The sequence below is a fragment of the Pezoporus occidentalis genome, unplaced genomic scaffold, assembly GCF_034315485.1.
Source record: "Pezoporus occidentalis ecotype Australia unplaced genomic scaffold, CSIRO_AGI_Poc_V1 ctg2126, whole genome shotgun sequence".
Lineage (NCBI taxonomy): Eukaryota > Metazoa > Chordata > Aves > Psittaciformes > Psittacidae > Pezoporus > Pezoporus occidentalis.
The window spans coordinates 1-8595 of NW_026913993.1; the positions used below are offsets into that span (position 1 = coordinate 1).

General features: G+C 57.7%; 1 protein-coding gene and 1 non-coding gene across 2 annotated transcripts; both read right to left on the reverse strand.

Moving 5' to 3' along the window:
• Window positions 1–1260: 1260 nt before the first annotated feature.
• On the reverse strand, window positions 1261–7881 carry HNRNPUL2 (heterogeneous nuclear ribonucleoprotein U like 2). Its single transcript, XM_062619639.1, has 14 exons — window positions 6918–7881; window positions 5671–5800; window positions 5503–5579; window positions 5257–5396; window positions 5085–5175; window positions 4871–4983; window positions 3971–4237; window positions 3764–3886; window positions 3175–3303; window positions 2898–3066; window positions 2303–2503; window positions 2138–2214; window positions 1471–1578; window positions 1261–1380 (listed from the first exon to the last, which is right to left on the reverse strand). The coding sequence occupies exons 1-14, from the start codon at window positions 7558–7560 to the stop codon at window positions 1312–1314; spliced, it is 2337 nt and encodes a 778-aa protein (XP_062475623.1). The 5' UTR covers window positions 7561–7881; the 3' UTR covers window positions 1261–1311.
• A 486-nt stretch (window positions 7882–8367) lies between these two features.
• Window positions 8368–8558, reverse strand: LOC134164172 (U2 spliceosomal RNA). Its single transcript, XR_009965032.1, has one exon. It is a non-coding gene; the product is annotated as a U2 spliceosomal RNA (small nuclear RNA).
• Window positions 8559–8595: the final 37 nt, after the last annotated feature.

An 8595-nucleotide genomic window follows, 5' to 3' on the forward strand; every position in this document is an offset into this window, starting at 1 on the left:
CCAAAACCCAACCAAAATGGGGAATAAAGGAGGGAAATGATCAGAAAAGCAAGAAAAAAAGCCCAAAATGGTAAAAACCAAACAAAACTGCCCAAAAGAACTGAAAAAAAGTCAGAAACCTCCCCCAAAACAACAACAAAAAAATCCAGAAGACCAAAATAATCAAAAAAATCCCCCACAGAACGAAAAAAAAAGCTCATCAAAAAGAAACAAAAAGCCCCAAAATGATCAAAAAGCGAGAAAATGCCCTAAAAGAAACTCGCAACAGAATCAGAAAAACTCCAAAACGGAAGAGAAAAAACAACAAATAATTAAAAAAAAAAAAAACTAAACCCCCAAATAAAAGCAAACCCAAAAACTATGCAAAAAAAGGTCAACCCCCCCCCCAAAATCCACGCAATTTTCAAGCAGAACATTCAAAAACTTTGAATTTCCAACAGGAAAAGGAGGAAAAAAAGCCAAAACCCCCCAAAATTCCAGGAAAACCCCCAAATCCCCCCATCATTCCCGTGCCCCCATTCCAGGAGGTCCTTGGGTTGCAGGAGAACAGAGATTTGGGGGGGGTTTACCCCAAAATTCATTTAAATTCATCAAATCCATTGAAATCCCCCCAAAAGACGAGGCCCCACTGGTTGGAAGGGATTTCATGGGTGGGGGGAGGGGCGATTCCAGCCTCTTCCCGCCAAAATTCCTTCCGGGATTTGCTGGGTTTTCCCCCAAATTCCTCCCCCCCCCCCCATTCCCAATGCCCCCCCCAAGGCTTTACCTGGAAGGAGATGAGAAGGGTTAGAGCCAACACTTGGCCTCGCCATTGACTGCCAGCTTTTTTGGGGTGGCTTTGGGGTTTTTTACCATTTTTAGGGGTTTTACCTTTTTCTTTTGACCATTTTTGGGTTGTTTTTTACCTTTTTCGTTTGTTTTTGAGGTTTTTTTTTACCATTTTGCGGTTTTTACCATTTTTTGGCTTTTTTCCTTGCCATTTTTGAGCCTTCCTCCACCATTTTTGGGGGGTTCTCCAAGCTTTTCTCTGCCCCACCCCCCCCCGCCCCCCTCCCTCAACACTTCCATAGAACGAGACAATTCCTCGGGTTTTTTCAACAAACTTTAAAAAAAAATTTACAGTTTCTTCCTTTTTTTGTCATTTTTCGGCTTTTTTTTTTTTCGGGTCGTTTTTGCTGTTTACCCCTCCCCCCCCCCCCACCCCTTTCCATTCCCAACCCCCCCTTCTCCCCCCCCCCCCCCCCCCGCTCCCATCCCCAGCCCCATTCCCAACCCCATTATCCGTCGGGGGCCGTTTGGGAACGGACGGTTTCACCGGTACCCTTGGTAGCCGTAGTAGTTCCTGTAGTATCGGTCTCTATCCTGGTAGTAATTCTGCCACTGGGAGGAAAAGGGGATGTTATTGGAGGAAAGGAAGCGGGAAAAGCAGGAATTGGGTGGGGGGGATGATCCCGCCGGGAATGCCGTTACCTCCCGGTTGTACTGCCGGTAATAGTCCCGGTATCTGTTGTAGTCATAGTCGCGGCCGTAGAAGCGGTCGTAGTCGCCGCGGTATCGGTCATAGAAGTTGCGGTAACCCTGGAAGGGGGAAATGGGGTTAGTGGGGGTGTTCCCGGGTTATTCCAGGAGTTGGGATGGGAGGAGGTGGTTGCTGAGGGGGATCCTGCCTGGGTTTGGGGGGAAGCAGTGATGGGGGGGGGAAGGGATGCAAAGGAGGAAGGCAATAATGGAGGGATGGGGAAGTGATGGAGAGGGGAGCGATGGAGGAAGTAGAAGGCATGGGAGAAGGGGGAGCCATGGGAGAAGGGGAAGTGATGCAGGGGAAAGGGAAGGAATTGGGGGAAGTGGAAATGATGGGAGAAGGGGAAGTGATGCAGGAAGGAAATGTGATGGGGAAGGAAACAAAGGGGGAAGGAGAAGCGATGGGGAGGGAAGAAATGGAATGGGGAGAAGGAAATAACAGGGGAAGGAAGTGATGGGGGGAAGGAAGCGATGCAGGAAGGAAATGTGATGGGGAAGGGAAATAAAGGGGGAAGAAGTGATGGAGGGGGGGAAGAAATAAGGAAGGAAATAAGGGGGAAGGAAGCAATGGGGGGGGAAGGAAGTGATGGGGAAGTGGTATGGAAGCGGTGCTCACCCCTCGGTTTCCAGGCTGTCCCCAGTACTGCTGCTGCCCATAGACCCGGTTGTCGTAGCCGCGGCGCTGGCCACCGACTGCAGGGGGGGGAAAAGAGAGTGGAATCAGGAGGGATCAGAGCAGGAAGGTGCCGGGAAGGTGCTGGGAAGCAGGGCCGGTGCTCACCGTATCCCTGCCCGCGGTTGCGGTTCTGGCGGTTGCGCTTGTTGCGGTTGTTGCGGCGGTTCTGGCGCTTCTCCGAGGGCGGGAGCAGCTTCCGGGCCTCTTCCTTGTACTTGGTGACCAGCGGCTGCGCCTCCTCCTTGGGCAGCTCCGCAAAGAGCACCTCGTCCAGGTAATCGCTCTTCTCCGGCAGGGAATAGTTGGCTGGGGAGGGAATGGAGGTGTAAAAATGGGAAGTGTGAGGGGGGGGGAATGGAAGGGGGAAGGGGGAAAAGGGAAGTGGGAAAAGGGAAGGAAGGGGGTGGGGGAAAAAAAGAGGAAGGAAGGGGATGAAAAGGATAAGAGAAATACGGAAGGGAAAAGGGAGAAAAAAGGGCAGAGAAAGAGAGGACAAAAAGGAAAAGGAAGCAGCAAAGGGGGAAGAAAGGAGAAGGAAGGGGAAGCAAAGAGCGAAAGTGACAGGAGAAAAGGAAAACAAGGCAAAGAGAGGAGGCAGAAGGGAAAGGAAGGAGGAAAAAGAAACAGGAAAAATTTCCTTGTGGAAGCTGCCACTTTTCCCGTCCCCTCCGCCCTCCCAGCCCTTCTCCAGGAATCCCACCTTTCATTTCCAGCATCACCGACTCGGGAACGTCCTCCCCTTCCGCCTCCTTCCGCAATTCCAGCCTCTTCTTCCAGTCCTCCTCATTGGGGACAACGACCACAACCTTCCGGGAGAAGCCCTTGAAGGCCAAGAGCTTCCGCCGCTGCCCCGAGTTGTAGACGTTGCACTGGGAAGAGGAAGGAAAACCCGCCCGGAAGCGGGAAGTGAGCGTCGAGGAAGTGGAACTGAGGAGGAGGAAGGGTTGGGAATGGTTGGGAAGGGGTCTGGGAGGAACCTGGTCGAGGATGAAGTTCCGCTTGGCGCGGGGCGCGATCTGCACCAGCTTGCTAAGGCACTGCGCTGCTTGCTGGGTTAACTGGTCTCTGCTCTTGGCATCCAGCTCCTCCACTGCCGGGCCCCGCGTCTGCCACAGGGAATAGGGAATGTGAGGGGGGAATGAGGTGGGGATAAGGAAGGAAGGAATAGAAGGGGGGGTAGAAGGGGAGGGATAGAAAGGGGGAATAAAAGAATGGATAAAAAAGGGGAATAGAAAGGGGGGAATAGAAGGGGGGGAACAGAAGGGGGGAAATGGAAATAGAAGGGGGAAGCAAGCACACAAAGTGGGGAAATAGGGGTTCGGGGCTGAACAGGGGTTGGGAGCGAATGGGGCATTGTGAGGGGGGAGAAAAGCAGGATTTGAAGGGGGAGAGAAGCAAGATTTGAGGGAGGGAAAAGGGGCATTTATGAGGTGGTAAATGGGGATTGTGATATGGGGAAAAGGGGTATTGTGAAGTGGGAAAAGCTGTATCTGATGAGCAGGAAAGCAGGATCTGAGGGAGGAAAAGACGGATGTGAGAGGAGGACCCATCCTGGGCATCGCTCACCTGCATCTGGTGCAGAACAGTCTCTGTTCCCAAAATGTTGTATCGCTTCTCCCGGCTTTCCTGGGTTTGTTTCTGTGCCCATTGGGTTTTCCCAGAGCCCGGCAGCCCCACCATGAGCAGCACCTGGAGTGGGAAGCGCCGTAAGGAAGGGACGGGATGCACTGCATCAGCTCCGGCGGCATTCCCGAGGGTGGGACGAGCGCTCACCTCGCACTCCTCTGTGGTCTTGGGGGGCAGCGGGGTGCGGACGCGCTCCTCGGCGGGCACAGCGTGGATGAAGACGAAATCCTCCGGGATGGGGAAGAAGGGCTCTTCCTTCTGCCCGAAGTTGAGCTCCACAGCGCAGTTCTTGCAGAGCACGTGGGGCAGCAGCGCCCGCTCCCCCAGCGCCTCCTTCCCCACCTGGAATGCCGTTCCCAGCTCCTCCCCATTCTTGGAGAAGGAAAGTTCCACCAGCTCCTCGCCCTCGAAGTTCTGTGGGAGTGGGAACCAAACCACGTTGGGGATCATCCCCCCCAAAGGAATCTTTTCCCATCTTGTTATTTTCTGTATTGTTTAATCATCCCACCTGGAATTCCCTCACAATCCTGCTCTTCCTCCCTCTCCATTCCACTTTTCCCCCTTCCCAATCCCCATTTTAACCCCAATTCCCCTGTTTCATCCCCCTGTTTTCAATCCCCATTTTCACCCTTGCAGTGTCCCCTTTCTGCTGCTCTCATCCCCGTTTCCCCCTTCCCAATCCCCATTTCCCCTTTCACTTCCCCCAATCCTCTTTTCTCCCTTCCCAATCCCTTTTTCACCTCCTCTCACCCCATTTCCCCCTTCCCATCTCCCCAATCCTCCCTTTTCTCCCCTCCCAATCCCCCTTTTTCCCCCCTCTCAATTCCTTCCCCCATCCTACTTCCCCTTTCTCATCTCCCTTCCCTCCCCAATTCCCCCCCTCCATCCCCTTTTGGCCCTTCCCAATCCCTGTTCCCCCCACACCCCCTCCCAACCCCCGTCTCCCCCCCTCCCAATCCTTTTCCCTGCATTCATCCCCTTTTCCTCCTTCCAACCCCTTTTCCTTCCCTTTCATCCCCCCATTCCCCCATCCCATCCCCAGCTCACAGCGAAGCAGCCGATGACGTCTCCCTCTCCAAAGCTCTGCCCGAATTCCTCGAACTTCCCATTCTCCACCTTCAGCCCTCGCCCATCGAAGCCATAGGAGAACTCATCCTCCCCTGCCCGGGGGGGGGGCACAGACCCTCATTAACACCAATGAGGACCCCCGGGGGGGTGATGATTCCATTGGGATGCCATTCCCCCCTCCCAGCCCTGGTACCTAGCTGCGAGTGGGAGAAATCCACCGACCATCCCACGCGGAACAGCGGCACCTCGGTGCTGCCCTCCTTCACCGGCAGATACTGCGTCACCTGCCGGAGCCATGGGGATCCCGTTATCCCCCTTTTCCCGCTGGTATTCCCACTTACCCCAAGCTCCCACCAGCCCCACACCTTTGCCTCAAAGCAGATTTTCCCCTTGGTGACGCCGTGGGTGCTGCGCGCGCCGGACCAGAGGGCTGGGAACTTCTCAAAGAAGAGCGGTTGACCCCCGTAACGGTCCTTGCTGGCTTTGAAGTGCAGATCCGAGGTGTCTGAAAGGGAAAACGGGATCAATCCCAAGTTATTTGGGCTCAATCCCACCCCAATTCCACCTCAAATCCCCCCAGGAATGCACGAGGCAGCACGCCGGGTACTTACACGTGTCCAGGATGACGACGCTCTCATCGTCCTCCCCTTCTCTCGGCTCCTCTTCTGGTGGTGGCGGAGACTTGGATCTGCCCAAGCAATGGGAAAACCATCGGGAAAAGGGTTGGGATGAAGCCGGTGATCCCGAATGGAAAAGTGGGATCCTGCCCACCGGCTCACCGGCTGTTGTAGGCTTCCTCACGGAACTCGTAGTACGCGCGGCCGTGCTCGTCCTTCTCATCCCGCTGGCGCTTGACTCCGCGCCTCTCCCCATCGGAGCCGGCGGGCTTGGATTTGTCGTCCTCGTCACCTGAAGGATGGGGAAAAGCAATGCTTTTGAGCTGGAAATGATTCCCCATTCCCCATTCCAGCAGGGAATTTGGCTTTCCCGCCTGCCCGCAGCATCCGTCCAATCCCAAACCGGATGGGAAATGGGCTTGGAAGGCGTGGAGGGGGTGGCTCCCAAGGGATGCAGGTGAGGAAGCACCACAACAGCTCCCAGATAACCCCAAATCCGGGAAAATCCCGGTTAAAGCCTCCTCAGGGGGAATCCCGGCTCCCATTGGGGCACCAAAGAATCCATCACTGGAGAGGAAGAGCCTGGGGCTGCGGGGAGGAACCTGAACCCTCGCGTTCCCTGGGACATAAGTGGGACAAAACCGACTCAGTTTGGGAATATCCACCAAAAAGCTGCATTTCCCAAGCCCTAAATCCAGGGAGTTTTGCCCAAATCCTAGTTTTAATCCAATAGAAGCAATGAGTCTGCTATCCCGGCTCCGTTTCCTCTCCCGCTGGCAGCACAGGCTCATCCCCAGCCCCAAAGCCTTCCGAAAAGAGAGATTTTCCTCCCTAATAAATGATCAAATCCCAATAGCCGGCTCGGGCCGCGCTTCCCAAGGGAACAATCCCACCCCCAGCTGCCTGATGCTTCCGAGCACAGCAGGCACCGGGCGCGCAGCTCCGGGCCAAAAACCGACCCCAAAACCCCCGGATTTTCCCTCCAAACGTGTTCCAGATCATCCCATTCCCTGTTCCCATCCCAATCCCGGCCGAAGGAACAACGTTTGGATTCCAGCCTCCCCCATACCGGGACGGGGGGAGCGGCTCCTGCTGCCCAGCAGCGAGTGAGGGGCTCCGGGCATCCCTCGCTGTAGGGTGGGGGGGCGGGAAGGAGCTCAGGGACTGCACACAGCGGGAATTTAGAGTGGGAGAAATGGGATTTAAAGGGGGTGGGAAGTGCCTGAGGCCGAGATGGGAGCGAAATCCATGGGGATTAGGGAAGGTTTTGGGGGGCATCAGGTGGGATAACGAAGCAGGGGCAGGCAGGAACGCGGCTCCCCCTTGGAAGCAGCCGACACCCAACGGGAGAACCCGGCCTCGAGGGGCAAGAATCGGGGCTGGGAGGGGGCCGGGGGCCCGGTGCTCACCGGCCTGGGCTCCTTCCTCCTTGACCTCGGCGGCGGCGGCCTCGTCCCCGCTGGGCCCTTCCTCCTGCGGCCTCTCGGCTCCGTTCACGCCGCTGCCTTCGGGCCCTTCGGGCTCCGGCTTCGCTTCGGCCGCCGCTTGCTCCTGCGGCTGCGGCTGCTGCTGCTGCTGCTGCGGCGGCGGCGGCTGCTGCTGCTCCTCCACCGCCGCTTCCTCCACTTCTGCCGCCTCCTCCTCCTCCTCCTCCTGGGGGCCGGGCTCGGCCGCCTCCACCTCGCAGGGGGCCGCCGCTGCTGCTCCCGCCGTGGCCACGGCCGCCTCCTCCTCGTCAGCCAAGAGCGCTTCCTCGTCCTCCTCTTCTTCCTCCTCTTCTTCTTCCTCTTCCTCCTCCTCCTCCTCCTCTTCCTCCTCCTCATCGCCCCCCCCGCCGTGGTGATGCGCGGGGGGGCCTCCGGCCGGCCCCGCTTCCCCGGCGCAGGCCCCAGGCCCGGCGGGGCCTCCTTCCTCGGGCCCCGCCGCCAACATCTCGGCGTCCAGGGCCTCCTGCAGCCGCTGCGCCAGCTCCACCTTCAGGCCGCGGGAATCCAGGCCGCGCCGGCCCAGCTCGGCCCGGAGCTCGGTCACCTTCAGCCGCTTCACGTCCATGGCGACGGCGGGGAGGGAAAGGGGTGGGGGGGAGGGGGGGGACGGGAAGGAGGGGAAGCGGAAGCGAGAGCGCGCTGAGGCGGCGGCGACGACGAGGCCTTTGGCGGCGGCAGCGGCGAGCGGGGGTCGGGCCTAGGCCCCGGGGCGGGGAAAGGGAAGGGGAAGGAGGGGGGGGGGGGGAAGGCGGGGCCTGGCGGAAAGGCCGCGGCCGGGAGAGCGCGGAGGCCGGAGCCGGGGCCCGGCCGTCCCCGCTGCAGCCCTGCCCGGTGCCGGTGGCCGGTGCCCGCTCTCGGCCGCTTCACTCCGCGCCTGCGCCGCCGCCGCCGCCGCCACCTTGGTTCCCGCCTCGCCCTATCGCAGGGCGGAGAAAGAGCGGAAGGGACGTGTTCTGCCTAGCAACGCGGGGATGCTGCTTTCCCATTGGCTGAGCGCGCTGCTCGGCCGCTTTCCCGCCCGCTGAGGCGCGGCGGCCATTTTGTCTGGGTGCCTGAAGATGGTGGGAGAGCGGCGCTGAGGTAGGGACGGGAAGAAACCCCCAATAGCAATCAGTTAATAATAATAATCAACAGTTATTGTGGTAATAACGATTAATAAATGCGGGGGGAGCCGCCATGCACGGTATTCAGTCACAATCCGGTTGTAAGAGCGCCCAACGCCGCAGGTATAAAGCGAGTTTTGGTTTCATAGACTTCCCCGTGGTCGCGGCAGACAGGGAGCCACTGAAGTAAAAACAGTAGATGAAACCAACATACGAAAGCCGCGGTTTTAGGCGTTAAACCTATTTTTAACCATTTTAGGGTCCCCCGAGGGGGGTGCACCGTTCCCGGAGGCACTGCAATACCGGGACGATGCGCGGAGCGGAGGGAGCAAGCTCCGGATCCAACTCCCAGTGCCAAAAATCCGTTTAATATAAAGTCCTCTAATCGAGGACGTATCAGATATTAAACTGATAAGAACAGATACTACACTTGATCTTAGCCAAAAGGCCGAGAAGCGATACCGAGAGAGCGCGCCGCAGCCGGGACACCGCCTTCG

What these genes read in the sequence shown, in the direction of transcription:
- HNRNPUL2 (XM_062619639.1), bottom strand. Translation starts at nt 7,560, where the DNA reads ATGGACGTGAAGCGGCTGAAGGTGACCGAGCTCCGGGCCGAGCTGGGC. An exon ending in GGAGGAAGGAGCCCAGGCCG is followed by an intron (nt 5,801 to 6,917) that starts GTGAGCACCGGG and finishes CCCATCCTTCAG; the next exon opens with GTGACGAGGACGACAAATCC. An exon ending in GAGGAAGCCTACAACAGCCG is followed by an intron (nt 5,580 to 5,670) that starts GTGAGCCGGTGG and finishes TTGCTTGGGCAG; the next exon opens with ATCCAAGTCTCCGCCACCAC.